At 36.5% G+C, this 15,000-nt stretch overlaps 1 protein-coding gene across 1 annotated transcript in view; it reads left to right on the forward strand.

The window, feature by feature from the left end:
- Window positions 1-483: 483 nt before the first annotated feature.
- BNC2 (basonuclin 2) overlaps window positions 484-15,000 on the forward strand; it is a 229,109-nt gene continuing 214,592 nt past the window's right edge. The window contains exon 1 of the mRNA XM_030467473.1: window positions 484-594. Within this exon, the coding sequence (XP_030323333.1) occupies window positions 499-594 (96 nt within the window). The 5' untranslated portion in view covers window positions 484-498. The remainder of the gene's footprint in view (window positions 595-15,000) is intronic.

The following is a 15,000-nucleotide window of genomic DNA, read 5'->3' on the forward strand; positions in this document are numbered from 1 at the left end:
AGAATGTGCGTGTGTGTGTGTATCTGTGTATCTGTAGACTGAAGGGTTAGTGCAGGATGTCATTTGGTGCCTGACAGTGGAGCAGTGCAGTTGACTCTTTGCTCTGCTATCCAATGACATCCAGTGGCTGCGAGTTTGAAGCTGATGGTTGGGTCTCCTTAGTACTGCATGCACACCTGACAGGCAGCTGTTAAACTGAGCAAAGCCGAGCTTGGGGAGTCACAATCTATGCATAAATGATAGGGGTATCTCTGCTGAAGGTGCAAAAGAAGCTCTGACCCTCTCCCCTGAATCCCCCTTCCCAAATGAAACACACAGTGCAGCTAGCTTCTTAACTACACTACACTGCTACTGGCTGCCAAGAGGCTCAAAAAATCCACCTTCACTTTTCAGTCAGAAGAGGCAGAAGTGGATGTGAGAGACAGACACACACAGAGACACAGAGAGCGAAAGAGGGCAAGAGACTTGACTTTAAGAGACTCCTGCACTGACAACTCCATGCAGTTCGGAACAAGAACGGCAGCGACCGACTCTGGTTTCATGGGGACATGGCAGAACACTGACACAAACCTCTTATTCAGAATGTCCCAACAGGTACGTTACTTTCGTTTATTTTAAAACATGGCATTTTTGTGCTCTTTTTTGCCTCCTTTTTCTCTTTCTTTCCATGTTTCATTTTTGTTTCATTCATCACTACATAGTTAGCCTCTGAACTGTCATAACTATGTCATTGGAATGTGCATGGTTACTTCATTGCTTCCCTAAGGGCTCCTTTTTAAAAGAGGAAAAAATATTAAAGCCTTAAGTAAAAGCAAAGCATTTGTTTTAAAGTTTCCAAATAGAGCTTTGCTCGTAGTAAGACTGTTTTTCTTTGTTTGCTTTTGTTTTCTTCTTTTTCCCCTTGTTCTCCTTTCCCCCCCCCCCCCAAAGCTCTCCCCCTCACGCCCCCTTCCCCCGTCCCCATCCCATAAATGAAAGTATCTGCTATCCCAGCAAAACTCCTTTCTTTCTTCCTGAGTACATAAGCCCCCAAATCAAACTGATACTAAATTTAGGGGGCCCCTCAGAACGGCGTAATTGACTTCATGTGGCAGAACAGGGTTTTATTCAGGGGGAAGGAGCGGCGAGAGCCGTCCTGCCGGAGCTTCTGCCAGCACGGAGCTGAGGGTCGTTAGAGGAGACAGTTCTATCCTCGGGTCCCTCTCCCGCTCCCTCTTCCCTCACTCCCCCTCTCTGTGGAGCTGTGCCTTGGCGTCCTCCCCAGAGCTGCTCCTTCACCGGGGGCCGCGTTTAAGGCAGCTTGGTATGCCGGTTCTGACGGGAAAGAGAAAATGTTACTGCAAGGCCAGTAATAACTGATAATTAATCACAGGAGCCAGTGTCTCCGTACCATGCACTTGGTGATACGCGCCCTGTGTGTTATAGCTAATCTTGCACAATTGCCTGGCTCTTCTGGATGAAGGGAAAGGGGAAAAAAGGGGAAAAAAAAGAAAAAAAAAAAGAAAAAAGAAAAAAAGAGAGAGAGAGAGAGAGAGAAAGGGTAGGGGGAAGAGGAAAAGAAAAAACTAAAAGAAAAGAAAACAGAGGGAGAAACTTTAAGCTTTGATGGGGCTCAAGCAGGGAGGGAAGTTGAACCTGGAGGTTTTTAACAGGGTGAGTCCCTTCCAAGGGACGATTTGGCTTTCTGAAAACTAGTTTCCAATTATGGTCTGACACTGAGTGATAATAATTGAAATATTGTGTTAGCCAAAAGAGGAGTTAGTAAATGATTTGTATGTTAACATTAGACTTTTATTTAATGTTGGACATAAGATGAATGAACTAATTTACCTGAGAGGCGTTGTACTGTTAGAAAACAGAGGGAAAGTAATTAGGTTTTAAGAGTTTACAGTAACAAAGCATGTCTGAATACTGTCCATAAAACAGTAAGTTAATTAAAAAAACCCTAAAGCTGAGAAAAAACTCCAAAGCAGATAGTTAATAACCAATAGTGGTTGTCTATGGACAACAGTTTAAGCAGTGTAGCTCAGGACAGGATGAAGGCATTTGAATAAGGAATATTTTGATATATCCTGTAGAGGGACCCTGATTACTGCTGATACGGTACGCTAGTACAGAGTGTAATCAACATAAGGCAAATAAGCAACTCTGATCAATTTCCCATTCTTGAAAGTAAAAAAGTTAATTTCCTGGTAGAGATTCACATTTGAAAAACAGTGCTTCACACTAGAAAGTGTGAAGTGCTACAGCACTGCTTGCAAGCCTTATCAGCTGTATGCATGTCTCTGATACATTTTTGGTTATTGAACAATAGCATAGAAAGGAGTAATTCAAATTACCTGTTGTGTTCTCTTCCTAAGAAGTGAGATTAAATTTTTGGGGTGAATAGAAGGTTCTTTCCATTTAAGCCACAAAAGAGTTAACATAGCTACATCCAGATAACGATCAATTGATAAATGACAATTGAATTGAATACATAGATAGTACTAGATTGCCTGCTTAGCATTAGACCTTTTTGAAGCAGATTTAGCTGCTCTGGTCTCTGGAATAGTAGAAAATGTTCAACATTGACAAAGAAAGGAAACAATACCAAATAAAATAGCATCACATTGTGTAAGGGTGTCAAATAATTTGAGACAACTAGCTCATTAGACCAAGCCAAACATTTATGCATGTAAGCTTCATGTAGTGGTTTCTCTATGATTTTTTAAAATAATATTTAAATGTTCCAATTCTCGAGTATTAACAGGATTTTGTACATTATTGAACATGCATGGTCATGAATTTAATCTGTGTAGAAGCAGAGAAGTAATGCACTAAATGACTAAATATGTGGTAGGTGCTGCATCAGTGTGTATCTCCCCACTGGAATTCACACACAGTAGCACTGAAAAGGTGGTAATGTCGAACAGATTTATTTCTTAAAAGTCTGTAGTTAATGTGTTCTCATACTGTATTAATCTCCTTGTCATATTTTGTTTGTTTGTTTGTTTGTCATGTGATAAATGTATTCAGCCCAAGTAGGTTTTCATCATGCTTTTAAGAGGAGGGTACATCATTTTGCTAAATGCATTTTTGTCCTTTTTTTAAGGATAGTATTTTGTTATATATTTGTGATTTGTTAAGGCTGTTACAGCTTGCTAGCTCTCTATGCAAACTGTCAGCAAAGACTGTGTGCTAGTGCAGCTGCAAATCTGTTCCTAAGTGCCAATATTTCTTTCTAAATCACTAAAATTTTGAGTATTGTTTTCTGCTTCCTATTTTCATCCATTTTTAGTTAATTATTTTCAGTCCGTCTTCTGGAAATGTAAGTATTTTTGAACTCTTTCCTACACTTTAAGAAAAATTGTTTTCATGAGTACAAATAACATGAAGTTATGAAATGTACGTAACTTGCAAGCAAAGTTTGGCATGGTTTGAAAGAACTGTTTAATGAAACTTTTCCAGCTATATACAGTAATGCTAGAGAGATTTCTTTTTTAAATTTCTAAGTATAATGCTGTCTTTCCACGTGGTTTTTAGAAGCAACAAAACCCCGAGCCCCATCACTTTTCCTTGGAGTTGTAATTTAATCTCAAGCAGGTTTTTAGTACAAAGATTGGAGTGTGGCAAGAAGAGTGATTTAGAACAAAACAAAACCTTGCGATCCCTCCCTCCTGTTACCTCTCAACTCACACTGCACTGATATTTGCATGCTATAGGAATGAATAACTTTTCTCAGAATAAAAAGAAAACCTGTTTTGTTATGACAAGGAACTGTATGTGTCTGAGAAAAAGAAGAATTGATTTTATTGGTTTTGGCTATTAATAGCAAGCACGATGGTATTTTTGGATTATTTTTTTTTTTAGAGTATGAGAGTGCAAGAAAATGGCATCTCCACATTCCAGAGCAAATTTAGATTTTGGTGGGTTGAGAGGCAAAGAGGAATCGTCTCCTAAATTACCTGTGAGAAGTTTATGACATGGCCACTTGACTGCATTGTTTTGCCTGTGCACCTCTTGTCCATATAAAAGTGTGTGATTTGCTTGAAAGGGGTCATCCCATTCTGTATACAAAGAATGTCTGATAACCTCAAAGGGCATAAATCTTAACTTTTAAAAAGGAGTGCTTCTTTGGGTCACTTTGATCAGTGACAGGTCGAGAATGAGCAGAAACCCTTGGCTTCTATTCCATGCTCATCTGGTTACGTCCAGGGCACCCACTGCCCATTCGAGTTCTGGCAAGGAGTTGTTAACAACAGAAAGGAAGGTCTGGATTTGATTGATTTAAAAAAGCAGGCTTTTGTGATTGTCTGCTTTCATAAATGTTTTGTGCATTTGTCAGAATAAGAAATGGCATTTTCCTTCATTCAGCTACCTTAAGGGCTGTAATGTTCTAAAATACTTAAAAGTCATTTCAGAAATGAGACTAAGTGAAATGGCTGTAACCTACAGTGACACAAAATGCCAGAGCCATTTACCTTTTTGTTAAGAAAAAAGTATGTTTAATCTGTTTCAGATAAAATGGTAGTAGCCTTTCCAGAACCTTTTTTTCAGTGTGAGAGTGAAAATGCAGTATATCAGGATTATAAATGGATCTGTGCATCATTATATAGTAATTTAGGATTCATTCAATGATGTAACAAAATTAACAACATAATTTCATTGTGTAACTGTATCTTATTAAAGAACAACTGTCTGACATTCTCTTACAGTTGCTTTATTTAACTTCATGCAAATATTATTAGTAGTGACATTTCTCTATTGTACATTAGATTCTCTCATTAGCATGATGTGTTAGTTATCACCAGAGAAATCACTTTGAGATAGGTGAGCGGGAAGCCAAAAAAACTAAAAATTAAATCAATGATGTATATTAATATAGACGCATCTGTTCACGAGAGATATGGTACAGTAAATTCAACTTTTTTTCCTCACATGAACACATTCCTATTCCAAAGAAAACTACATAACACAATACTTGGGAGTATGCATTAATACTGCTACAACTATTAAAACTATATACAATATGCATACCCTGTTTTGAGCTGTACTTGTATCCTTCAGTCCGGTAGTTCCTAACATTGATGTAGATACAGACACATAAGCTGTTTATTGAACCAGTAATTAAAAATAGGAGCATAGTGTAATGTAAAATGGATTGAAGGTGAAAGCTTTTTAAATATTCCTGGGTTGCTGGTCACATAGGTTGTATGCAGTTTTAATGTTAAGTAATTAAGTGTTTTACTGTAGCATTTAGCTATTCCTGTAATATAGGTATATATGCAGAAAGAGTTCAAACTTAATTTGGCACCGAACTATAATTCCATATATTGATTTATTATGAACATTTTGGGAAGAAGATTAACATTGGTAAAATGCATTTTGTAGTTTACGGTAGTTAATAATTGCCTTTGTCAGTAAGTCTGAGCAAACACAATAATTTTATTTATTATATATATTTTTATCAAATAGTTTTAAAGATTTGCTGGGCCCAGGTGGGTTTTGGTTTTTTGCTGTTCACAAACAAGTTGATATGCTAATATGATTTCAGAAGCTTTATCAGGCTATATTGTCTCTTTTCAGATGTTTGCTTTAATTTTATTGGGTATTTTGGTACAGCATAGTTTAGACATGTTTCATGTCTTTTTAGCAAATTAAAAATATTTTCATAAAGATTTTTCTGCTGCTTCTCATGTGCCTCAGAATAGAGGCATTACAAAGTATCGTACATGACAAAAGCACAGGATGTTTTATATGGCATACAGCACTAGACATGCAAGTACATGAAGTGGATAGATGCATGGCTTTGTGCATGATACATCATGAAAAAAAAATTAAAATACAACCCTCAGTAGCTTCTCTTACTCTGTTCAGTATTTGCAGAAGTAAAACACAGCAAAATGTTTCCCGTTGCTCTCTGTACATACTAATCTTGCATATATATATATATACATAATGTTTCAACATATTTGCTGCATTGTTTATTGTAGCTGATGATGTGTGAAGAATGCTGTCAGATCTTTGCTTAACTTTGAGATATGTATGCACAAAACTAAAATCTGCATGAAGCATTGAAGCATATATTAAATATATTGTGCAACAAGCACTAGTGTTTAACACTTGAAAATGTATGGGCTTTCTATTTTTTTTTCTCTCTCTCTCTCTTTTTTTTTTTTTTTTTTTTTTTTTTTAAACTTTGTATCTCAGTAGTTACTTATTCACATGTAGTTTTATATGGACTTGATTAATGCAGTGACAGAACAGATTTGGTATATAACAGCAGCAGAGTCTCCTGCTCTTATGTCAGGGTTAAGAGCCAAGGCAAATCTTCCCTAACTAATTAGATGCTGAGTAAGGCATCTTAGTGAAGTTGGGGCAAAAGTGAATGGGTCACAGCTGAAGCAAGATTGCAAGGACTGTAGTGATAGTGAAAGCATTCACATTTGCCAGGTCGTTGTGACACTGTGCTGATTGCAAAGGAACACTCTGTTCACTGATACAGAACTGCCGTCATAAAGTACAATCAGAAACAAAAGCTTTAAAGAGCTTTTACTTTTTACTAGGAATGCTCAAAACATATGCTCTATATAGATTCCTTTCCTCAGTTATTTTTCTCAAATAGTGCTTGTGCTTTTGTAAAAGGATTTGCCTTGTAGACTAATGGTTCTTAGCAGTTTAGAAGAATTTCCAAACTTGGGGCTCCTAGTATACCCAGGAGGTGATGAATCATACTGGCTCAGGAACGAGAAGGCTGAAACAGAAGAAGGAGAAAGGGAGAATTCCATTGTTGTTCTCTCTTAATCTCTTTGTTCAGAAAGAGAATCCCTAATGCAGCTTTTTTAACTTTAATTCAGAGAGCATAATGACAAAATTTCACCATCTAGATAAACTGCAATTAAGGGATTTATTTTTTGCCCACCTGCTTGCCACACAGTAAACTTAAAAAAACAGTTTTATTAAATGAAAGTCAGTGTGTTTATATACAGTTTTTTCCATGAGGGAAAAGGCATTCTTTAGTATAACATCAGTTAGTGTAACAAACGTCCAAAATACAAGACTACACATCAGCCTGTGGACAGGCATCTGTTGCTTTGCTACTGCTCACCCCACTCATTATAGTAATGCCCTAATGCCTTATTTCCCTTACTGAAATACTTGACAACTGTTTTCTAAATTATTTTCCTTCACTGACAAAGAAAACAGTGCCACTTGTATGGCTGTGTCACACAACATTTTTGTCACTGAGAGGCCATCTCTTTCGGCGGGTCGGGGGTGAGCATCTCAGAATTGCTTTGATCAGTGTGAACTTGCCAACAATGTACCATTGATGCTATTCTGACTCTCTTGGGAAGCTCTTGCATCCCCATCCTCTACTGATGATGCGTATCTGTGCACTTGTGCAAAGGGAAGGAGAGGGTGTCATCTGCCACTCGCAGAGCACGGGAGTTCAGAGATGAAAATGACACGATTACAATCCTGCCATTCTTTCCCGTGCACAGCACAGAAGTCAGCAAGCTTTTCTTACCAAGTGATTAGCAAGTGATACTTTAAGAAGCTTTATGGAAAGTGAGAAAATTTATAGTGCTGTTGTAATCAAAGCTGAAATGTATTGTCACTAGCAGGTAAACTTACTGTGATATCTGAGATGATGTTTGTTTGGAAATGGACCAAAAAACAAATACATCAGTAGAGATCAGTGCTGCAGTCTGCCTGCCTGTGCATTTTGGAATATGCCCCTTACAGAAGAATTAAGGGGAGTGGTAAATCTCTCCTGGGTTTTTGTGATACCTACTGTGACTAATGTCAATGAGAGCTTTAATTGCTTTTCTTTTTCCCGGTAATTTTTAATAGTATGGGGAACATTGAGACACACCTGATGAACACAATTCTTAAACTTTTTAAAAACGAAATTACAGGAAAGGAGATAGAGTACCTGAATCTCTGCATATGTATTCTCTCCATGCATTGTTGTCTTTTTCTAAATTTCTTGAAGAAGTTTAAAATGTAATGCTCCTGACTTTTAGCAGCTTGAATCAAAGTGTTGTACAATGTAGTTCTTTACAGATGAACAATTCAACATTTGGTGTGTACCAGTGAGAGGCAAACAGAATACAAAGATCATATCCTCACTGTGATCCAAGCATGTGTTTTCCATTCATGTCGTTGGAGGCCCTGTCATGCATCAAGGACAGCTTATAGTTAAGGTACAGAATAAGAGATAGCAGCAGCATATTAACCTTCAGAGTGATCTGTAACTTGGAGCTCAATTCTCTAAAACTTCTGTATGCATGTAACTTGTGTGAACCTAATGTGCAGCTATGTTTCGAGACAAGATTCTAGGAGGTGAAGAAAGTTGCTCTTGAGCATTTTAATATTTTCTGTTATTTAGATACTAAGCAGATGAACATATGAACATTATTTAAGTACAAAAAAAAAAATAGTTAGGTATGGTGTTTTCTTAAAGAAATCTCAGTCTGGCTTCCTGTTTTAGCACAATCCAGAAGTCCACCCAGTTTCTCTGTTGAAGTCTGATGAGATCTGAGCTTTCAGATATTATGGGCCTTTGTATGTTTTAATGTATAAGTTAGGAAATCTTAGTAGGTTTTCACTACTTGGCCCAGAAGCCTGTGCAAGTATATGGTTACTTCCATTTTTCTCCTGAAATTTTTAATTTTTTGAACCAGAAATCCCAAAATGAAAATTGGGTGGTGTAATTCAACATGAAATTAAATCGGAGAATTATTTACAAGTCTACCTGACTGCAATTGCCAAATTTTCTATAGGAAAAGTAGCAACATGGTAGGAGAGAAGGTAATGTAATCAATGAGGTAGCATTTTTAAATGAATTACACTCATTTAAAGAAAAATCTGACTTCTGAAAGTGTTTTATCTTGTTTTCTCATTTAGAAAAAAGAAAACAAAACACAAGATCCAGAAAAACCAAACAAACCTGAAGATGTAGTTGCCAGATCTATGTATGCAGATTGATTTCCTTTTAGCATATTCATTGCCCTTTGCCCGCACAGAATACAAGACCTTGTGTGCTGTACTGCAGTTTTTATTGCTGCTTTCAGAGGGATGTCTTGTGAGATGTTACGGCTCCTGCGGAAGTACAACAGCAAAATGTCATTTTATGATAGATCATTATTGATATCCTTTATTTATTTATGCCTTTCAGCATTTTTCTTTCCCTGCAGTTTTTCTTGCTCTGTCTATATATCTGAACACGTATGAAAAGAAAGACTCTTCTTGGTATTAATGGAACAATTACAACAATCTTAATTACAAGGGACTGTAGGAGAGACGAGGGGCATAGAGGGGAAGCAGCCCTTCCAAGGATGGCTCAATGTAGGTACGGACATGCACAGAGTTCAGTGTTCTGTATTTCAGTGTGCCTGTATGCAAGACCATGATAAAAACGTGTAATGCCCTGGCTTATCACATGGAAGGTGCTGAAAAGCAGCTAGTTGATCTCGACTTTGGACAATTTCTTAACCAAGGCATTGCTAATATTTAAAAAGGAGCCCTAAGTATATTTGTATTCCTGTATCTCAAATATGAGCTTTGTGTTTATTTGACAAAATAAATATCAAGAAAAATGGGAAAATTAAACTCATAGCATGCTTGAACACTTTTTTTTTCCTCCGCAGATTTAGTAGACAAAAAAAAAAATTAGCTTCGATATCAGTGAGATTTTTTTTTTTAATTAAAAACACAAACCTGCAGTACTGTGTCCAAATTTGGTTATTAAATAAAAAATGTGCCAAATATTTTTTTTTTGCAGGATTTCTCTAAAACTTAAATTTTATGTCCATCTGTAAAATGGAGTTCATAAGAAAAGGGTATACTTCCAAGTGGCAGTGACTGCACTTCTGTTTAGTGGGATTTTCACATTTCCTATCATAACTATTTGTGGTTGGCTGTACCCCAGACAGTTTACTTTTTAAAATTCGTAACTTTGATAAGAACATCTGAAACAGATATCTTGGGGAGGAGGGAGGCACAAGGTAATGAAGAGTATACAAGGAAAAAAATAATTACTTCCAGCTGGCTTTATATAATAAAACCACTATTAAAACGAGGAGCTCCATTAGCAAGACTTTAATTATATATTTTCTAACATTTCTACGTAAATGACATAGTCTTTAGAAAAATAACACTTAAACGAGTTAAGCGTGACAGCCCCCCCTCTAGCCAGGGAAAAATATAAAGAAATACCAACTCATCTACCCTGCCTTAATGCCCCACAGCAGTTGACATTGCTGGAATGCCTCCTGCAGCTGGTGGCATATGACTGTCATTTGCAGGCAGGATATACGGAGAATTTACACAATGGAGGCATTCATGAAAGTGTTCCTCATCTGGGACTCCTGCAAGCTCTCATTTTATTGACCCTGTCAGAATTTAACTGGTAGGCTGTCAAATTATGTGTTGCTTTATCTAATATTAGTTTTTCTTTTAAATTAGAATGCACAGAACAAGGGGTTGTTGGAAAGCAGGTACGAAAAGCAAAAAAACCTTCTAACTTGCTATTTCTAAACCAGGAAAAAAATGTGATAGCTGTGTAAGAACTTTATCACTTGTGCTGCAAATTGTAAGGAACCTGGTTTTTTTGTTCAAGATTAAATAATATGATTTATTTATGGAGATTTTTCAGGGCTTGGGTGAGGTGGGGATTTTTTAGCATTCAGAGCCTTAAAAATCCGTTTTCTAAATTACCATTTCCCTCAAGTGTAACTTGAACGTAAGTGTACAAACAGTTTTATGAAACAGCCCACTCTTAAAGTGCTGGTGTCCTTAAAGACAGCAAGAAAAATTGCTTTCCATACAACCTTCCCCTCAAAAAGATTACTCATGTGCTTTGCTACCTCTTTTTGCAGAATACCACAAAGAAATGCCTCATACTTAACATTTTCTTTTATAATTTTCTTCAAACAATGTAATAACATGGGAGGCAATTGATAATTATAAATATGTTCTTATTTCACAAATTGGCTACTTGTTAATTCAATGGTCTTGAGGCATGACCTCTCCTAAGCCATAATTTGCATTAAAAAAAATATCTATATCTATCTATCTATATATATATGGGCACAGCTTCACTGATATCTCGAGGAGAACTGGTTATAGCAGCAGACAGCACACCAAAGCATTGGCTTCAGTCAGATGGAGCATACTCAAGGAAAGAACCCTATGCAATGAGTTACTCATTTTAATAGATCCTCCTCTCCACCAGTTCATTGTTAATGCAATGCTAAAGTTCAGTTCAGGGCAGAGGGGAAGAGAGAGAGTGAATCAGAAAGAATGATCAGATTGTTTTAAGGAAAATAAATTCTAACCTGGAGGCTATCAATCACTAAAATACACATTTAGGAGAAACCTTGTGGTATATGCTAGCTGTTTAAAAAAAATTAAAACATCCTCCCGTACTCAGTGCTGGGCATTTTTTTACTTTAAAATGCCCTCCTCCCCCCCCCCCCCCTTTTTTTTTTCTTTTCTTTTCTTTTTTTTTTTTTTTTTTTCTTCTTTTTTTTTTTTTCCTTTGCATAAATATTCACGTTTCATTGATCTGTATTTTAATTCTGAAAATATTTCAGAAGGCACTGGAAGGAAGTAATTTAACTCATATCATAGACTTCAATGATCTTAAAACATCAAAAAAAAATCACAAATCCCCAAAATAAATTTAACACTACCTTAAACATCTTTAATTAATTTATCTTTTGCATGAAAGTTTCCTATACATTACATAATGTCTTTCTCCACATTCTTATTTTGATTTTTGTTAATGCTAGGAAGCTAAAAGTTAGGTGGGAGAGTGTTAAAGCACTTCAATCCATATGCAATTTTATAATTACAAAGTTGGTTTTCTCCAAGTGAACCTACATAAATCGTGTTTTTTATGATTTTCCAATTTTCATTTTAAAGGCTTTTTTAATGGTACCAAACCAAAATAAAACTTTGCTAATATGTAAAGTAGATGAAGTATATAAATATATAAATTACATAAAGCAAAGCTGTATACATGAGACTGATTTTAAACGGGTTGGGTTTTTTTTTTCTTAACCCATGCCTTCCACACCTTATCTGTCCCCCATCCCTTCCAAAATTCAGCAGTGGTCAGGTGTGGTGTTTTTGATTCTATCCACTGACTCGCATATGCATGTTTATACACCCACAAACTGTAAAAAGAAAACTGTCTAAATGTGGCTTCAGGGAAAAGAAAGGAGAGGTGGGTGCAGATACCAGCTGGAGCTTGATGCATGTGTTCTCTTCTGTGGCACCATTTTGTTGTTGATGTGGGAATGTAGCTAAACAGTGGCTACAGATGCTCCACTAAATAAGGATCCACATAAATTCCAGCTGTGAACTTGTGATTCATCCTTCCCTGCACAAAAGATATGTTTCCATATGTCCCATTATGTTCCATATTTGATTTTTATCACACACTGTGTGCCAGTCTGAATCTCGTCTAAACGCTTTTCATGAATTTTGTAACCCTTTCTCTCTTCCTCCTTTGAATTAGGGTCATAATGCAACCCAGCCTCCATGCAAAAAAAAATAAAAATCTACATTACAATAATACAGCATTCTTGTAAAAAAAATATTAATGAATTAGTATGTATCTATGTAACCACCATAACACCAAGTCTGGACATAACTATGGAAAATCAGCAGTTCACTTGAAAAGTATTTCTCTTGCAATTCTTCAGTCCTTAAAATAATCTAATTTTAAGCAATTTAATCGTAAAAAAGATGTGTAGTTTACTTTACCTATTGTAAAGGTTTGGGGTTTTGGTTTTGTTTTATTTTGTTTTTATTTTATCTGTGGTCATTTCAGATATCTAGCATACATTACTTCTCTTTGTAGTTTCAAATATGTGATTGATAAAGGCTCCATTTCGAATTATGAAGAATATCTCTTGTTAACCTATCTATGCGGAGACTCACCAAAAAGAACAGCAAAACTGTCACTGGTTCCATGGTACTGAATAAGATAAATGTGTTTGGTTTTTTTGTTGTTGTTGTTGGTTTTTTTGTTTGGTTTTTTGTGTGTGTGTGGGGGGGGGGAGTTTTTTGAGGGTTTTTTTTTTTGGTTGGTTGGTTGTTTTTTTGTTTTGTTTTGTGGTGTTTTGGGTTTTTTTTAGGTTGTTTTTTTTTTTTTTTTAATGTTGTTCTTCTCCATTGTATTTTCTAGATTGCAATTCAACTACCAGAATGTAAATATGGAAAGTGACATATAGAAATACATATATCCATGGCCTAAGAGCATACATGGGAGCTGAATGGCAGTGTAGACTTTTGAGCTGGCTTTCTATAAAACAGGAGCAACATGGTCCCTGCCTGCTCACTGGGCTGCAGCATGGCTGGTGGTCAGCTCTGTGAGGAACGTGGTGTTCCTAGAGCTTTGCAGTAAGTTTTACAGTGATGGTCACTGACTGTCGTACAGCTACTCAGAACCTGAGGCAGAAGTCAGCATTGCTGTGTTTGACCATGGTAGTCTAGAAAATATCTGTCTTCAAAGGTGAAACCTCAGGGATTGCTGTTAATTATTAAAGTCATGACTAAAATCCTAAATATGGTCACTGGCTTTTGCAAATTTTTTAAGCCAATGCTTCTAGCTACAGCACAAATTTTAAATGATGTACCAGGAACTGCTTTAAATGTTTCAGAAGTGAGTTACTGTGCAGATGTTGCAGCAGTGCAGTTGTTTCCATACTAGTCAATTACAGTGTATTCACCTACATAGGTACCTGTAATTTTGTTGACTGAAGAAATGAGCTATGAGAATACAGTTGTATTCTCAAGGTGTATCAAAGCAAGTACCGATATTTACTATAAAGAATCATTTAGCTGTCTGCAGAATCTGACATCCAGTATATTGTCCATTGTGTTACAGGGAAAAATAAGTCTGTTCATAATGGAAATTCCCTGGGCAAGGCAGATATCAACATTATACCAACGTATTTAAAAAGAATGGATACTTACTTAGTTTGTATTTTAAATGAAGGTTTCTCTGTTATATATTGCTGTGGAAACAAAAAGAGAGAGCATCTAGTTAAAATGGCAAGCAAGTGGGTCTTGTTCTCAGCAATGCCTGAGGTACCCCTGAGTTAAGCCACTGGTCACTGGTAAATTCCAATCAAAATGAAGATAATTTTAGCATAAACATTATAAGGTGTTGGTGTGTTTCAAGAGCTGTAAAGAAGACTTCAAGTAGAGAAGAGGCTGGAGATTAACAGTTTGTTTTACAGCTAGGCTAGGTATTTCAAATCAAGTGACTGGTGCTGCTTGTAACGAAGCATCTGCAAAGTGTGTCAGTGTGACGTTGGTATTCTGTGTTCAAGAAGTTCAATGTCAACACAGCTGTGACTTAACCACTTTTAGCAACCTCTCAACTGGGAATTAGATAAAATACCTTTAATTTGGGCATGAGCTTGGGGGAGAGTACCGGAACGGGAGTATAATTTCAGATGCTATTAATTTTCACAAAATAACATTTGTGTGCTTTGTCTTGCCAGATAGTCTACAATGCTTTTCCTCATTTCACGTGCCAGGCTGTTTTTATATTATCATTTCCTTCTCTGCTGTGTTTATCTTTTCTGAAAATGGTGAATGTAAGCTATTACAGACGGGGTGGGTGGCACACATTTGCACAGTAACTTTTAAAACACAGAGCAAGCATTTTATTTGGGTTTTGAAAACCACTGAGAGAACTTAATGCAGCTGCTCTCATGGCATCAAAGTGAAACATGTAAAAATCTCACTTTCTATTCTAAATAACCTTAGGGCTGTTGAGTCAGATATTTCCGGGTTGACGTGTTTTGCACAGGAGTGACAGTGGCATTGAGTATATATAGTAAATCTTAATGTTCCACTGAATCCCTTCACTCTTTTATGAGCTTTGCAGGCTAGTCATCCTTAACAAAATGTCAAGTTAAAACATGTCACTTTGCCATACTTGAAATTACTTACTTGTTTTTAATCAAAAAGCAACTCTTAATGGGCTGTTTTACT

Source organism: Calypte anna, chromosome Z (genome assembly GCF_003957555.1).
Source record: "Calypte anna isolate BGI_N300 chromosome Z, bCalAnn1_v1.p, whole genome shotgun sequence".
Classification (NCBI taxonomy): Eukaryota; Metazoa; Chordata; class Aves; order Apodiformes; family Trochilidae; genus Calypte; species Calypte anna.